Here is an 18147-nt window from a genome sequence, read left to right as displayed (position 1 = left end):
CTTTGCACTGCGCTGTGCTGCACGGAGATTATGGTGCACTCCCACCGCAGCGAGGTATTTAGCGCGTAAGATGTCCTTTTCAAAGCTCTTAGCGCAAAGTAATTGCGCGCTGCTGACGATAGGATAATGCCATCTATCCCCACATTTTAGCGCTGCTTTGGCATGTGGCACGCCTATGCCCAGTACAATTATCACAGGCATGCGCTTGTGCCCCCCAATTTGTATTTTGCACGGCGAGCGCAAACGCTAAATTAGCGCTTTTGGGAAGATAGGGCCCTAAGTCTCTCCATCCGTATAACAGAGGTCATATCCATCAGCCACAATTGACAAGAGAGGGGGATTTCCATTCCTTCAGGATAAGTTTCTTGGCAACAGTTGTCTGTGTCAGAGACTGTTGTACAGCTGTAGGGAAAATCAGAGAAGACTCCGAGATGGCGAGTTCTGCCTCCGGCTGAAGGGTTATTTTGTAAACTTTAGAATACCAGTCAAATATTTTGGCCCAGAATCCTGTTAGTGAAGGGCAGAACCAAAAGGCATGAGATGGTGTGCTCTCTGACACCTGACACTTGTCACACAGTGGTGAGACAGAAGGGAAGATTTTGTGTAATTTATGCTTGGAGTAGTGGAGACGGTGGGCAACTTTGAATTGAGTCAGCTGGTGTCTGCTATTAACTGAGCAGAGTTGTACCACAGACAGACTCCTTTCCCATATAATATCAGATAAATCAGTACCAAGTTCCTCCTGCCACGCCCCTCTAATCCATTCGTTAGAGACATACATACAAATCTAGAGATGAGGTGCTTGGAGTGAGGAGGGCTCAGCAAAACATCGAAAAAAGCATGTTCATTTGGGAGCGTTTTCAAACGCATGAATTTTGGACCGAACATAATTTCTGATTTGCAGGAACCTGAACCAGTTTGTGTCGGGCAACTCAAACTTCCTAATCAGTAGATCGAAGGATGCAAAGTGACCATAGGTCTTTGATGGAAGCCAGACCCCTCTCACTCCAGGCATGGTAGCCTCCATCCGACCAAGGAGGCAAAAAAGAGTGATTGAAACAAATTGGAGTGTGGACAGAAACATCTGGTAGGCTCAAAGCTTTCCTGATATGACATTGACAGCGCAGTGGTAGTGCCTAAGCATTGGTAAGGCCAGCCCTCCTTCAGACTTGGGCTTTTGCAAATGAATTTTCGAAATTCTATGATTCTTATCATTCCAAATGTAGGACAGAATTATGGAGTCCAGTTCTTTAAAAAAAAAGCTGATGTAAGGAAGATGGGAAGGTTTTGACACAGATAGAGGAACCTGGGAGACCCATGATATAGTTAATTAAAGCTTTTTTTTTTATCTTCACAGCCAAAACAAGACTAGGTCAAAACCTAGTATATGGCTGGACCGCAGTGTTGCCAAGTGCCAACTCTTTTCCAAGGAAAGTAGCTATTGGCTGCTTAGAAAGTCGCGAGATGACATCACATGATAATCACTACATAAGGGTGCACTTGTTATGCATGCACTTGTGCTGACTCCACCTGTCTAGGTCAGTTTCGCACGCTAGTACTGTAGCAATTACTGTACAAGTGGACCCTATCCTAGCCTACTCTCAGTGTAGGGAGAGGGCTAGGCTGTGTGTGGGAAGCGCTGTGATCATCAGACCTCTCTGAATTAGACAAGCAAGTAGAGAAAACCACCATCAGCTATGCCAAGTTATTGTCAAATGCTTTGGGATTCAACACATTAACATTGCTTTCGCATGGTCCAGCCATTACCACAGCCTCTCACACTGACATTTCAGGCAGCTGTTGTTTTGATTTCTTTTCATGGTTTCCTCACATAGTTTTTGCCTTCCACTGACACAATTAGATTATATATAGTGGTAAATAAATAAAAATGCTGAAAAAAGTATGACCTCCAGTTAGTGATCAGCATGAGTCAAACATCCACCAGTAAAACAAAAATATGTCACACTCATATTTTATTTTTATTTTGATGTATAGTATTACTTTTGGATCATCAAGTGTGTAAACGTGTGCATAAACTCTGTTCTGCAAATTAAAATGTGTGTGAACTGGGATAAGTGAATTTACCATTCACCACAATGACAATTCCCTAATGACAATACTGATTCCCATGCGACACTAATTTATTATGTGCTAAAGTTAGGTCTGCCAGATTATAGATACATTTTGACACTACATCGCACCCCCCCCCCCTCTCTCTCTCTCTCTCTCTCTCTCTCGGTCTCTCTCTCCCTCTCTCTCTCTTCAGTTATACCTGGAGAACCACAGAGTGGAGCGACTGCCGAGTGGATGTGTTGCTAAGCCAACAGGACCGTCGGCGTAGCAACCAGACGGGGCTTTGCGGGGGTGGGCTGCAGACCAGGGAAGTTTACTGTGTCCAGGCCAACGCTGAACTTCTCACATACCTCAACGACCTCAGAGAAAAAGACAAAGGTAAAAATAACTGCTCTCAAGGCTCGACCCTGAACTGCCTCAACATGTTGCAGGTTCGAGCCCCCATGCTATCTCTGGATTGGTCGGGGGTCCATATAGGCACAATTGGCCGTGTCTGCGGGTGGGAAGACGGTGGGGTATGAGTCCTGGTCGCTACGCTAGGGCCTCCTCTGGTCTGTCAGGGGCGCCTGTTTGGGTGGAGGGGAACTGGGGGGGAATAGCATGATCCTCCCACACGCTACGTCCTGCCGGTGAAACTCCTCACTGGCTGGCTCGCGACTGGCGACTGCACATGTGTCGGAGGAAGCATGTGCTAGTCTACAACTCTCCCCAGATCGGCAGAGGGGGTGGAGCAATGGCCAGGACAGCAGTGGGAATTGGCCAAGTACAATTGGGGAGAACATTTTGAAATAACTTGAATAAACTGAAATGAACACTGAGTCAAAACAATAATTACTAAGAGTCGATCGAAGTTCTTGGTCCACCAGTTAGTTGTATTGAAGTCTTCACAGACTGTTGTATATTAGAAGCTTCTTCTTTACCTTGATAATGACCAGAACGGGTTTGATGAACTGAAACTTTATTTTCTCCAACGTAGCTGCAGCATGAGGAGATAAACAGTGGACCGCAGGTCCATCTTGCAAACACAATACACTCTAGCGAGGTTAAGCTAGTTCACTGCATAAGGCAGACACATCCGTCTTGGAGTTTCAAAGTAAAAGCGCCTATGCATGAAACAGGAAACGAACATGAAATAATCCGTGCATGACAAGTAAAGCATAAATGAAATTATCATTACCAGATTTCTTAATACATGTCGCATTTGTAGTAAATATAGTAACTGTAAATACTGTAAATATCATATATTTTAGCTATGATGAGAAACTATAATCTTTTGACTATTTATTGATATTTATTCTATTTATTACTATTAATTGCCTTATTTAATTACTCAAATCAAACAATTCACAACACTCCCGCCCGATGAACAACTGTTCATCACTCCTTATTAGTCATCTCTTTAACTAATCTCTAAAGGATATATCAACTGAATGGGTCTCTTCAACAAACTGCCCGTGGTGGTACGAACAGTACATGAGCGTACGAGTCCATCTCTCCCTGGAAAGAGCTCTGTTATCCTGCCCATTTTCCAGGTCTGCCGGGGTACATTGTCCTCACCGATCAGGACGACATCTCCCACCTTCAGCACAGTGGGTACAGGTGTCTCACACTTGTGAGCCGATTTCAAGTCCATCAGGTAGTCCTTTCTCCAGCTGTTCCAAAAGCTGGTTAGGAGTCTTTGCCGGTACTTCCACCTCCGACCCATGTCCTCTCTGCTCACATTGGTTGCCTGAGATGGTGGAACCATATTCTTTGGTGGCAGAGAAGTTAGTCTTTTTCCAACCAGGAAGTGTGAGGGTGTAAGTGGCTGCGGCTCTGATGCATCACTGTCCACATACGAGAGTGGCCTGGAGTTTAACACAGCCTCTACCTCAGCTAGCATGGTTGTCAGTTCCTCAAAGTTTAGTGAGGCCTTCCCCAGGGTTCTCTTTAGACACGTTTTTACAGATCTCACAAGTCTCTCCCAGAAGCCCCCCCACCAAGCGGCTCGCTCGGCAATAAACTTCCAGGTGATCCCTTTGTCAGTGAAGAACTGCGTTAGCTCTGATTCTCTGATTGACTGCCATAGCTCTTTCAGATCCTTGTCTGCTCGTTTGAAGGTCTTGGCATTATCCGAGTAAATAACTTTACACAGCCCTCGCCTTGCAATAAACCTCTTTAAGGCTAAGAGAAACCTTTCAGTTGTCAGATCTGTGACGAGCTCTAAATGCACTGCCCTGGTGACAGCACATGTGAAAAGTGCAATATATGCCTTAGCCTGACCACTTGACTGACCACTAGACTTGACATATAATGGCCCTGCAAAATCTACCCCCGTAACTTCAAAGGGTGGGGACTCTGTGACTCTGTCTCTGGGTAGTGGCGCTGTCACTTGCTGCGCTGGTTTCACCTTCAGTCTCCTACAAATGTAACAGTGTGAGACCATTTTCTTCACTAGCTGTCTCCCCTTTAAAACCCAGTATCTTTCCCTCATCTGTACTAGAGTATCTCTGACCCCAGAGTGCATCAGTCTCTCATGGCAGTCCTGAACTAGTAACTCAGAGTATCTGTGTTTTGTAGGTAGCACCCATGGGTGTTGCTCCCTGAAACTAAGATCTGAGTGTTGTAGCCTGCCTCCTACACTAATTAGGCCATTCTCATCCAAGAATGGTTTCAGGTCTTTGATTTTTGACTCTCTCTTGATGTCCTTTCCAGATTTCAGCTGACTGAGTTCTTGGTGGAAGCTATGCTCTTGTGTCACCTTCACCCAATACATTTCTGCTGCACTGAGCTCCTCTGCAGTTAACTCTCCCTGAGTCCTTTGACTAGAACGGGCATTGGCTATGAACCTTCTTACCCATGCAGTTATTCTCAGCACCTTTTTTAACCTGCTGTACTTCTCTAGGTCTAGCAGTGGCTCAGCTTGTTCAGTACTGGTGAACTGTACTACAGCCTGAAATTTAGACCTAAGCTCAGTGTTCATCTCACGTGCAACACAGTCCTCATCAATGCTCTCTGAATCCTCAGGTGATGACAGTGAAGTGGGTCCGCTCCACCACAGCTGGCTCTGGATGAGGGTCTCGACGCTCTGGCCTCTTGTAGGTAGATCTGCAGGATTGGTCTTGCCGCTGCAGTGAGACCACGACCCTGGATTTGTGAGACTTTGTATTTCAGTCACTCTGTTCGCCACGAATGGCTTCCATTTATGTGCTGTGCTGCGTATCCAGTGGAAAACAATCATCGAATCAGTCCACATGTTGAGCTGATTTGTTTCCAGGTTCAGGGGCTTGAGAAGATTGTTTCCTAACCTTGCTCCAATCAGTGCGCCCATCAGCTCCAGTCGTGGCAGGGTCATTTTCTTTAATGGAGCCACCTTTGACTTGGAGGCTACAAAACTGGTCACAACTTCCCCTTTCTTATTGTGTCCTTGCAGATACGCAACAGCACTGTATGCCTTTTCACTCGCATCGCAGTAAACATGTAGTTTCATTTTCTGCGAGTTTGGTTGAATCTCAATTTGGTACCATCTCGGAATGGCCACCAGGTGGAGCTTTGGCAGCTCTTCACACCATTTATCCCATTTTTCAGCTAAGTCTGTAGGAAGCTGCTCATCCCAACTGATTCCCCTTTCCCACAGTTCTTGAAACAAACACTTCACTCGTATGGTGAAGGGAGTCAGAAACCCAATGGGATCAAATATACGAGCTGATGTCTGTAGCACACTTCTCTTTGTGTTTTCCTTGCCCTTTAACATGTTTAACAGTCCCTTCAGGTCAAACGCAAAGTCATCCTTCTCTGGTCTCCACACTAATCCTAACACCTTCAGCACATTTCCAACTGTGTCTGTTTCGGGTGCATGCTCAAATCCCTTTTCTGTCCACTTGGCTCTTAGCTCTGGGGAATTTGTAACCCATTTGCACAGGTTCATGCTTGCATGTGACAGAATCTCTTTTGCTGTTGTGGTAACAGCAAGTGCCTCATCCACATCATCTGAGCTGGAGATAAAATCATCTACATAGAGAGACTCTCTCAGCGTCTCCACTGTCTTAGACTGCTCTGTTTCATACTGTTTGATATGTTTTCTTATTGTTGCAGCTAACAGGAATGGGCTGGGTGAGACTCCAAATACTACTCTACTCATTCTCATGATGCGCAGCTCATTTTCACAGTCTTTGGTTGGAGGTCCATGTAGCCACAGGAACCTAACAGCATCTTTGTCTTTCTCTGCTAGAGCTATCTGCAGGAAAGCCTTGGTAATATCTGCAGTGAAGGCTATCTTATGGAGTCTGAACTTGATTAGCACATCTAGCAGATTTGGGTTAAGGTTTGGCCCTGTCAGTAAACAGTCATTTAGGGATGGGCAGCCCTCCTCGTGTGATGACGCATCAAATACTACTCTCAGTTTTGTAGTTACCTTGTCCTCTCGAAGAACAGCATGATGTGGCATGTAGTATTTCACAGTCTCTGTTTGTTCTGCTGCTGAAGTGCTCTTTGGTACATCCTCACAGATGCCTTGCTCCAGGTAATCCTGCATGACATCATTGTACCTTGAATACAAGGTTGCATCCATTTTTAGTCTCCTCTTGAGGCTTTCAAACCGTCCTTTTGCGACCCTGAAGTTGTCTGGAAGAGCTGAGCTGTCGGGGCGCCATGGTAACTCAACTTGGTAGCGGCCATCCTTGCATGTTGTAGTCTGTTCAAAGTTCTGGAGAGCCTCTGTTTGCTCTGGGATCTGAGTTTGTTCATGAACAATTCCCAGTGACTCTACCTCCCAAAAGGCGTGCAGCTGTTTTGAGATCTGGGTTTCCTCGCATACACTGATGTGCATGCATGTGGCGTCGGTTACACTGGATGATGAGACTGGCCCTTGTAAAGCCCAGCCAAAGGTGCTTTCTATGGCTACTAGTGTTTTTGTTATCCTCTGGACCTTGCCAGACACTATTTGCCAGTAATAGTCTGATCCTATCAATACTGACAGTTCTGGATCATTAGCGCCCTCCAGAGGAAAATCAGCAAGCTGCAGACCATTTTTCTTTAACTCTTCTTGGATGGGTAAACTAGGGACCTTTATTATAGCAGTGCACACTTGAGGGGTTTCTACTGCTTCGATCACAATTCTTTGCTGTGTGTTCCACACGTTCTCCAGCGATACCTTCACAATGTTGCGTTGTGCTGTTACAGGAGCAGTAGATCCAAAGGTGTGTAGATTAAGTGTCTCTTGCCTCACCACTGGAAGTTTTAGCGCCTTCACCACACCCTCATGAATGAAGCTTCTCTGGCTGCCTCCATCTAAGAGACAGCGCACGATTTTTCTCCCAGCTGGGCCCTCTGTCCATGCCTTGACTGTCTGGAGCAGTACTGTGTCCTGAACGTTAGCTTTCAGTTTCATGGTGCTGGACACAGAGGAGACCACGGTGTCTGTCTGGACATTGTCACTGTCTGGCTTTGCTTCACTTTGATCACAGACTGACTGGTGATGTCTGCGACCACACAAGGCACATGAAACACCTTTAATTCTGCAGAATTTGGCAATGTGTTTCGGGCCTAAGCATACATAGCATCTTCCCAATTTTCTCAATTTCTCTTTACGAGCAGCCACAGAATGTTCTGGACAATGTTCTGGTTTATGGTTAGCACTGTCACAATATACACATGTCTGAGGCACAGTACTCGCTGTGTGCAGTGTAGCTGCTGAGGGCATACTCCATCTTTTAGGTCTGGTTTCACTGAAGGAGGATGGCTTACTGAATGACCTATTACTTGGCGGAATGTCCCTTTGATCTGGTCTGGTTTGATTTGGTCTGGTTAGCTGAAGTGCTCTCTCTCTGCTTTGCACTTCATTTTGCAGGAACTGTATTAGTTCGAGCACCTTCCATTCACCGCTGGAGTCTGACTTGCGTGTGTAGGCTAATGCTATGTCATCTGGTATGAGCTGCAGTAGTACTGGGCATAGCAGGCAGCCATATGTGTCACTGTGAACCCCTAAGGATTCTAGACTGCGAATCTGTATTTCACATTCATCGTACAGGTGCCTGAGAGCTACTATATCTGCAGATCTTTTCACTGGAGTTAAGGTGAGTAATTTTGACATATGTGCACTTACTACAATGTCTTTTCTTCCAAAACGGTTCTGTAGCAACTCTATTGCTGCATCATAATTCCCATCGGTCATAGCAAGTCCTGCTACAGCTCTTGCTGCTGCTCCAGTCAGATACGATTTTAGGTACGTGAATTTCTCCCTCTTGCACAGCGTGTTGTTGTTATGAATAGCTGTTTCATATTGAGACCAGAATTCTTGCCACTGGCTTATCTCTCCACTGTATTTATCTATCACTAGCTTGGGCAGTTTAACAGTCTGTTGACTTGGTGATCTGACTGAATTTGAACTTGCATCGCTCACCCGCACTCTCACAGGCTCCTGTGTCTTCTCAATAAGCCTGCTGGCTCGAGCTTTCCACGTGAGAATGCGGTCCTGGTAGTCCTGTGTGCTTGCAATCTCTGCCTCCAGATCGTCCGTATGAGTTTTATCCTCAATGCCTTTGTCTAAATCCAGTAAAGTTTCTTCTTTTGATGACAATACTGCAAGCATTTCACGGAGTTTCTCATAGTCAGGCAGATCTTCCCCCACCTCCTCTTCCATGCGCGTTAGCAGCTTTGTTGTTGAGGCACGGATCGTCCCCCGTTTCTTCTTCATCCGTTCAAAGAGCTCGGCCATTTCTGTTGTTAGCGTTAGCTACCGTTTAGCTAACTTAGCTTCCAACTTCAAAGTTCAATCATGTATCGATCTGATTCCCGCGTTTTCGGCACCAACATGTTGTATATTAGAAGCTTCTTCTTTACCTTGATAATGACCAGAACGGGTTTGATGAACTGAAACTTTATTTTCTCCAACGTAGCTGCAGCATGAGGAGATAAACAGTGGACCGCAGGTCCATCTTGCAAACACAATACACTCTAGCGAGGTTAAGCTAGTTCACTGCATAAGGCAGACACATCCGTCTTGGAGTTTCAAAGTAAAAGCGCCTATGCATGAAACAGGAAACGAACATGAAATAATCCGTGCATGACAAGTAAAGCATAAATGAAATTATCATTACCAGATTTCTTAATACATGTCGCATTTGTAGTAAATATAGTAACTGTAAATACTGTAAATATCATATATTTTAGCTATGATGAGAAACTATAATCCTTTGACTATTTATTGATATTTATTCTATTTATTACTATTAATTGCCTTATTTAATTACTCAAATCAAACAATTCACAACACAGACTACAGAGCATACAATAAAATGGAGTCGTATTGAGAGCAACTCAAGAATTATCATCCATGTAAAATGGTTTATACTGTAGTAAGGAAGGTCCACCTAATGTGCATGAATGAACCTCCCGTTCTGTCTACGGGCCAGGTAGAGTCATGCAACAGCTGTCACCTTTACAAGCTTATTTTCCTGTTTTGGCATGTTTTGGCATCCCAATCATAATCCCTTAATCCCTGTGTCTTGTTTTGCTCAGTTTTGGCATCTGACTATTCTAATGGGAGTGCTTTTGGACATGCCGTCACACACATATCACTTACACAACGTTTTCACATCCCATCACATCACATCGGATGGTCGAAAAGGGGATCTGATGAGATGGCTTCCTTATTCAATATGCATTATAAAAAACAACTCTGAAATGTAGACGCCCCAAAAGTTTGATTTTCTTGCTCTAATCCAGCAGAAATGGAAAACTCCATGGCTCAGTCCACTGTTTTATGGTTTACTCTACTGTGCAAGTGCCGTTCTCCAAATGAGCCCAAATTTCATACCAAATTTTAAAAATAAAAGTGACGCATACATCAACAATGCAAATAACATACAAGGCTAGCTATGGCATTTATTTGATCCATATATCTTATTTTGAAATTCATCTGCACATGCTAGAAGTAGCGTTGGCCCTGCCTGTACCACACGGACTCAGACAACTGTGCCTGGGCAGTAGGGTGAATGGACAAAAATCAATATTTTTCCCGTCTTTCACATACAGTATATTTGTTTTGTATATGTTCAAGGATATGCATCCATTACATTTGAAGTGTCTGACCAGTCCAGCTGCCTCCTGCTGCAGGATACGTGGTCAAGATTTTCTCCAAGATTTTGAATGGATCGAGGCTTTGAAGCCATTCAAATCTCTAGACCGGCTAGGGAAATGTGTCCTTGAGCATGGCATTACACATGCTCCAGTGAAGCTGTTAAGTGGCCAAAAGACTGCTGTTATACTGGAAACTCCCAGCTGTGAATCTGCATTTGTTCATAACCTTCACTCCCCTGGTATTCCATCTCTAGGCTGTTACTATAAAGAAGAATGTCATAAAAGGCTTTAACTAACTAAAAGTGGCACTGGCTTCTGCCTTTTTCCGCCAACCTTTCCAGGCGGCGTCATGTCAGTCACTCTTCTTTTGTCTGCTGCTCTTTCCGCCGTCTCCAGGATCCTCTGCTATGTTAAAAAAAAGTCCCAAGTGTGTCGATGGCTTATCTTTAGTTTAGTTTTGGATCTAAGGATGCTATCAGCAATCTTGTTTCCATAACCAAAGTGAACACCACACACACACACACACACACACACACACACACACACACACATACACATACACGCATCACATTACAGCCTTCAGATAGCATGGCCTGAAACAATCAGATAAATGCTCAAGTGGAACTCAAGTAATTTAGATCAAGGACCATTAAATGACAACTAACATGTTTCTCCACACAGTGCACAAGAACACCAGCGGGTGGATTGGTAGCTCTGGTATATAATTGCATATCAAACGCTTGCTTCAGACATAAGCCGACATGGTGCTTGAATTCATGTTCAAATATGCAATGTCAGAGAATCTTGCATCAGCATTATTAGTTAGCGTGTTCTGCTGTTTCCCCTCAAATATCCCACTGTGGCCACATTGTCAGTTTCAAGCGTTTGCTGTGCACATTTCAACTGCATTTCACCCACTGCCACTCCCCTCCTTCAGATCAAATCAGGAATCAGTCTCCTCATTTTATATCAGGGTTTTTTACTCTCATGTCCTGGTGTGACTTGTTGTGGTTGGAAGTGCAAAGGCCTCCCTTTCTGACACTTGACAAGCCAGCTTAGAGTCAAAACTGCCATCTTAAAGAGGCTGTTGAACACATTAGTTGAGACTGAGCTTATAGAGGCCCACCACAGCGATCGCGTGAGAGAGGGTGAAAAAGGCTGGAGGTGAGATGTCTACTTGCCGCCCACCATGTGTGGTGAGATGTTTGTCTCACGCAACCAAGACGAGGTTGTGTAGTTTAGTTTTGGAAAGCCAGTGAATCACTCCTAATGCTAACTAGTAGTTGAACCAGAGACCTTTAATATAGAGAGGCAAAGTGACTGCCTACTTCCTGCTTCAGCACTGTACCAGAGATTTTCATCCGCCATTTATTTTCCCATAGACATTTCGCAAAATGCTTATAAAAATAGTTGTACTTGTTCAAACCAAACGTTCAGCTAACGCTATAATCGGGAGAGACCATAGAACATTTCACTCGGACCAAAACTTAAAAAAACAACATAGAAAAAATATTTTCTTCAAACCCGCATTTTTTTTAACGTTTTGGCCCGAGTGAAATGTTATGCGATCTCTCCTGTTTCTAAATATATCTGTACCGTTTGGTTTGAACCAGTAAAACTCTTTTTATAAGCATTTTACGAAATGTCGAAAATAAATGGCGGATGAAAATCTCTGGTACAGTGCTGAAGCAGGACGTGACGTTCCACTTTGGCTCTCTATAGATAGAGACACCCCACTGCAGGCTTCACCAATAATACTCTTCCGGTCTCCTAAATGGGTGTGGTGATTGGCTGTCATTTTACATTTTAGAAATGTAGCTGACATCACCTAGACTGCCTTCAAAATGAAGATGCAGATAGGAAATTCAGTGTCTCATTGCTGTGGCGTTTCTGCACTTCCAGAGAGATCACCTGCTGTGAATCAAATAGTGTCTGTGGACCTCCGATTTTCTGTTAATGCAGTTTGAGTTTCTATACAGTAGGTGGCGCTCTTTTCTTTGTCTGTTCAGCTATGGTGGCTATTGCTGCTAACTACCCAGCACTTCTGTTTATTTTAATGTAAACAAACTGGTGCCGAAAGTGTAAAATACATCACTAATTCTGAGTAAGACATTTATGTATGTGAAAATATAGCAAATGATTACTTTAACATTTCCAGTGAGGTTCTAATATGATATGATGTATCTTATTTCCTATCAGTATGGTGTCTAATCAATTTAAGACTCAGCTTACCAATTATGCGCGGTTGTGTGGGGAAAGCTGAGAAGTGCATTTGCCATGTTACAGTAGAGGGATGTTCCCCAATTTGAATTGAGTGGTGGTCCATCAGCTCTACATGAATTCATTCTTAACTAATGAGTGAAGTGGCGTCTCATAGCCTACAGTGAATCCATGATCTATGAATAGATACTGTATAAAAAGGAATGTGTAATGTCCCCGTTTTGAGATTCTCTCTCTCTCTCTGTCTCCCTCCCAGCCTCTTCCTCTCTCTGTCTGTCTCTGTCTTAGCTAGCTCTCTTCTAGCTACAGGCCTATAGGGGTACAGTATATTTGAGTGTAGTGGGAGCATATGTGAGTGGACTGAAACTGGAGCACTCATACATGTTAAAGTGCATATTACCTCTGACAGTAAGTTATGCAGTTAAAGATTCATATATACAAGCATGTAGAGAGCGGTGTTGCTAGGGCTGGCTGTGCAGAAATGTGCCTGCCACGTGTGTGTGTGTGTGTGTGTGTGTGTGTGTGTGTGTGTGTGTGTGTGTGTGTGTGTGTGTGTGTGTGTGTGTGTGTGTGTGTGTGTGTGTGTGTGTGTGTGTGTGTGTGTGTGTGTGTGTGTGTGTGTGTGTGTGTGTGTGTGTGTCAGCATACATGCGCTCGCCAGGGGTGATTAAAAAGCAGTGTGTTCTTTTTTCTGTGATCAAATTTCAATTTTGTTTCTTTATGGTGTAACAACAATAATACACTAGAGACCATCTTCCGCTCGGATCACGTTCATTTTCGAACTCGACCTTCGATCATTTTGATGCCACCATCACTCCTGTAAAGTTTTGTCACACCATCTTGCACGGTTTTGACGCTATCGCAGTGACAAAATATGCCAACAGACAGACAGGCAGACAGACATATGTATAAACATCTGGTAAAGTACTCAAAACCTGCTTCTGTGGTAGTTAGTAGTAGTAAAGTAGGTGTTCACTACAGTAGGTGTTCCCAGGATGGGGTCATCCCTATGTTCCCTCAGCCCAATGTTCCCTCATTAATGTTTATTATTGATTTATTTTTTCAAATGAGAAAATAAATATTGTGTTAGCTACTGAGCGAACATAGGGCTGAGGGAACGCTCCCTCCAGGACCACATTTTGCCATGATGACACACACACACACACACACACACACACACACACACACACACACACACACACACACACACACACACACACACACACACACACACACACACACACACACACACACACACACACGCTGTCATTAATGGGAATCATATACACATACCTGCATGTATCCATACATGTCCATAACACATTGATGCAGACAGTGTAATTCAAGAGAGATTAGAAAGAAAGAAAGAAACCTAATATCCCATACTCCCCTCCTCTCCTCTCCCCTGCCCTCCCCACCCTAGCTTATTCTGTTCCCCTCCCCTGGCTGACTTCAGATAGCTCCCTATGTATGCCTCACACTTCTGCATGCAGTAGAGAAGTGTGTGTTCTTATCTTCTTGGCTATGTATGCCTCACACTTCTGCATGCAGTAGAGAAGTGTGTGTTCTTAGCTTCTTGGCTATGTATGCCTCACACTTCTGCATGCAGTAGAGAAGTGTGTGTTCTTATCTTCTTGGCTATGCATGCCTCACACTTCTGCATGCAGTAGAGAAGTGTGTGTTCTTATCTTCTTGGCTATGTATGCCTCACACTTCTGCATGCAGTAGAGAAGTGTGTGTTCTTATCTTCTTGGCTATGCATGCCTCACACTTCTGCATGCAGTAGAGAAGTGTGTGTTCTTAGCTTCTTGGCTATGTATGCCTCACACTTCTGCATGCAGTAGAGAAGTGTGTGTTCTTATCTTCTTGGCTATGTATGCCTCACACTTCTGCATGCAGTAGAGAAGTGTGTGTTCTTATCTTCTTGGCTATGTATGCCTCACACTTCTGCATGCAGTAGAGAAGTGTGTGTTCTTAGCTTCTTGGCTATGTATGCCTCACACTTCTGCATGCAGTAGAGAAGTGTGTGTTCTTATCTTCTTGGCTATGTATGCCTCACACTTCTTTCTGCATGCAGTAGAGAAGTGTGTGTTCTTATCTTCTTGGCTATGCATGCCTCACACTTCTGCATGCAGTAGAGAAGTGTGTTCTTATCTTCTTGGCGCAGGATTTCTCTTCCCTCCGTTGGGGGGTAATCTCCCAGCATTCCACTGAGACAGCGAGGCAGACAGTGGCTCAGAGAAGTCTGCTGCTGGCGCGCTCTCTCTCCCCCGTATCTCATACATAAATATCGCAGTGCAACAGGGCAGGAGATAGCCTCAGGCGAAGATCTGGAATCAGTTTACCACTTCCTAAACCTTAACCTTAATCATTATGGGGGAGCAGCTCAGATCTGACCCGAGATCAGTATCGCTGCACCCAGCACTCCCGCTGCTAAGGGTACAAAACTATGGCTTTTGTGAACGGGAGAGCTTTTTTGAGAGAGGGAGAGACACTCAGCCGCCTGAGGATGCAGCTGGTGAAAGAACTGGACACTCAAAAGGACTACACCGACTTTTGGGGAGTTCGGCCCATCAGTGACCTGACGAGAGGATTGGCACCAAAGTCACCTCTCTGTCTCTGGTAGATAGCTCTGTCTGTTGTGCATGCTAAGACTTTAGAATAGAGTAGCAGTCACAGACAACTGACATTAAGCAAAGTGTAAAGATAAACCCTTTACTAAACCAAAGTTGGTATGATTCTTTTTTGCCTCTAGATTCATAGCTTCTGACAATAAAATTGAAAATTTCATCATTACTGAAGTCTGTCTTTAGTTTTTTGACCATGCGTGTGAACAAAAAGTTACACTCAATCTTGCGAGACGACTTCTGCCATTGAAAGTATTTACTAAGAGTGTGTTCTTTTCGGTCTATTTCACCAATTTCCTAAACAAGCCTGGCAGGCCTGGCATCATCTATTCTCCATCCTCCAAGTGCTAATTTTCTCACTTTTAGGATATTGCTAGTCGCCTACAATTACATAACATGTATGCTAAAGCATTAGCATGCACACCAGACAAAGCTATGAATGTGGTGGTTCAAATCCTCTTGTTAGATATTCGGCAAGGTGACCAACAGGCTAAAACTCCCCAAAAAATCGGTGTTGTCTGTGTTATTTGTGTTGTGGGTTCTCTAATAACAACACCGTTTTATGATTTGAAGGTACGTTACTGAGAGCTGGTAGTTACATGTTACAGGCAAGGAGACCTCTATACGGCTCTGTGCAGTGCACTTCCTGACTGACTTCTACTCGCTAAGTGCACATGCTCAAGCTGTTAGGCTCGCAACTGAGAACTAGCAAATCCCTATTTGCTCTTATCTCCCTTTCTTGAAATAAAAGTATTCTACTTTTATGAACATATTTTTTTCCCAATTTTTTTATTTAGCTTCAACTTTTAACCACCTTAAGATATCACTATTAATAAAAGTTACTCCCCACTTCAGTGTGCAACTAAAGTAATACTGAAAGAGAGATTATGACATCATAACTTTACAACTACTGTAAACGAGTGTCCTTAAATCTGCTCAATAAGTCTCACTTGGTGGCTTCACTTGTCTTGATGATCTTTTGAGAGTTTGTTCTTGAACTCGGGCTGGTGCCTCAGGTGATGGACTCTCAATTGTGGGTTGTACAGCAGCATTGGTCCTCAGTTCTGTTGTGGTTGGTCCCATGAGAAGATCTCGATGATTCCGTCTCAGGACAGCGCCGTCTTCTGTCTGTATGGAGTATGACTTCCTCCTCCTCTCCCCTACCCGCTTGTCCGGCTCAGGAGTCCATTATATCTTGCTTTTCTCCCATCTCCTTGGAAGATTTAACGGAGCTAGTGGGCAGTATGAAAACGGGATCATCATTCTTTGAATTCTCAGTGGACAGTTATTGAGTGGCTTCTGGAACAATGCAACCAGTGGCTTATGGTCAGTTTCCACACTGATCGTCTGTTCTGACACAAACTGGTGGAATCTTTCACACGCATACGTTATGCTGAGTAGTTCCCTTTCAATTTGCGCGTCTGTCATTGATGGTGACGCATATGCGATCGGTTGCCAGTCCTCATATTTCTGCAGAAGAACGGCTCCGAGCCCACTCTGTGATGCGTCGTCTGATGAAATCTTGATGGGTCTCGCCGGGTCATAAAACCTAAGAACCGGTTCTTCTGTGAGCAGCTTCTTCATGTCGCTCCATGACTTCTCATGCTCATGCTTCCACTCCCACTCAACTCTTTTCTCTGTCAGCTGCCTTAAGGGCGCCATCTTTTCTGAGAGTTTGGGTATGAACTTCCCCATGTATGTTATCATTCCATTAAACCTCTGTACATCCTTTTTGTTTTGTGGCCTTGGCATGTTTTCAATTGCTGACACTTTTCTGGGATCAGGTCTGATGCCCTCACTGCTCAGTATGTCTCCCACAAATGTCAGTTCTGTCATTCCAAGCTGACATTTCTCTGACTTTATTCAGCTTTAAGTTAGCTTTTTTTGTAGCTTCCAGGACATTCTTCAGTCTCACATCATGTTCAGCCTTCGTGCTCCATCATCCATTGATGTGTCCACTCCTTCCAGATGCTCATATATCATGTGGATTGTCTTGTGGTACACTTCAGGTGCTGAGGCTATGCCAAATGGCAATCGAAGGAATCTGTACCTGCCATATGGACTGTTAAATGTGCACAGTTTCGTACTTGCATCGTCCAGCTTAAGTTGCCAAAATCCTGATGATGCATCTAACTTGCTGAAGTACTGTGCATCTGCAAACTGTGACATTATCTTTTCTCTTGTAGGAAGTTTGAAATGTTCTCTTTTTATTGCTCTATTCAGATCCCTTGTATCCATGCAGACTCTGGGCTTTCTGTTCTTTATGTCCATGACAATGAGAGAACTGACCCAATCAGTCGGCTCATCGATCTTTTCAATCACTTTCAGGCTTTCCATCCTCTCCAACTCTGCTTTCAGGCTTTCCATCCTCTCCAACTCTGCTTTCAGGCTTTCCATCCTCTCCAACTCTGCTTTCAGGGGCTTTTGAAGAGCAAACGGCACTTTTCGTGTGGATGTATCACTGGCGTCACATTTTTATCCACTCTGTGTGTTCTCCAGCGAGGCAGCCGAGACCCTGGAACAGGTCATTGTATTCCTTCATGAGTTGATCATAGTCTGTATCGTCTTCATTTTCTATGACGAAAACTCTTTTTACTAGGTTCAATCTCTCACAGGCAGATAAACCTAGTATGGCCTACACTTTCTTTGGCACCACTATGAATGCGAGTGTGTGCTCTCTGCCCTTTTGTGTCACTTTAACTCTGCATTTTCCTTTCACAGGTATTGTTTCCTCCTTAGTATCCTTTCACTTTTGGGTATGTTGCATGTATTTTAGGTCTGGGTCGGATTTTCAGGAAGTCAGGGCCCTATCGTCATACGGCGCTATCGTATGCGCAGCCATTTGCGCACCTCTTATGCTATCTTCCCTGCGTCTTAAGCTATCGTCTGCCTCCAACATCCAGTTTTGCGCTGGAATCTAATGGCTCATTTCCACCACATATAACAGCACAGTACAGCTCTACTCTACCTAACTTTACTCGTCTCTACTTATATATATAAGTCTATAGCTATAGACATTGCTTCCATAGCAAGTTTACTCACCTCCGTCCACACCTGGTCGTCACAGCGAACGCATATCTGCCCTCCGCCCAAGTAGGCTATAACGTATAACGTTAAAATTAAATCCATACACGGAACTTTTAAACTGGTTATGAAATACTGGTGCCTC

At 44.1% G+C, this 18147-nt stretch overlaps 1 protein-coding gene across 1 annotated transcript in view; it reads left to right on the top strand.

The window, feature by feature from the left end:
- thsd7ab (thrombospondin, type I, domain containing 7Ab) overlaps positions 1–18147 on the top strand; it is a gene marked incomplete at both ends in the record, with an annotated part of 285247 nt that overhangs the window by 129979 nt on the left and 137121 nt on the right. The window contains one exon of the mRNA XM_083641760.1: positions 2267–2451. Coding sequence (XP_083497886.1) covers positions 2267–2451 — 185 coding nt within the window. The remainder of the gene's footprint in view (positions 1–2266; positions 2452–18147) is intronic.

This window comes from Poromitra crassiceps (genome assembly GCF_964638095.1).
Source record: "Poromitra crassiceps genome assembly, chromosome: 1".
Lineage (NCBI taxonomy): Eukaryota > Metazoa > Chordata > Actinopteri > Beryciformes > Melamphaidae > Poromitra > Poromitra crassiceps.
The sequence above is the reverse complement of the archived record's forward strand: the minus strand, read 5'-3'. Positions and strand labels throughout refer to the sequence as shown.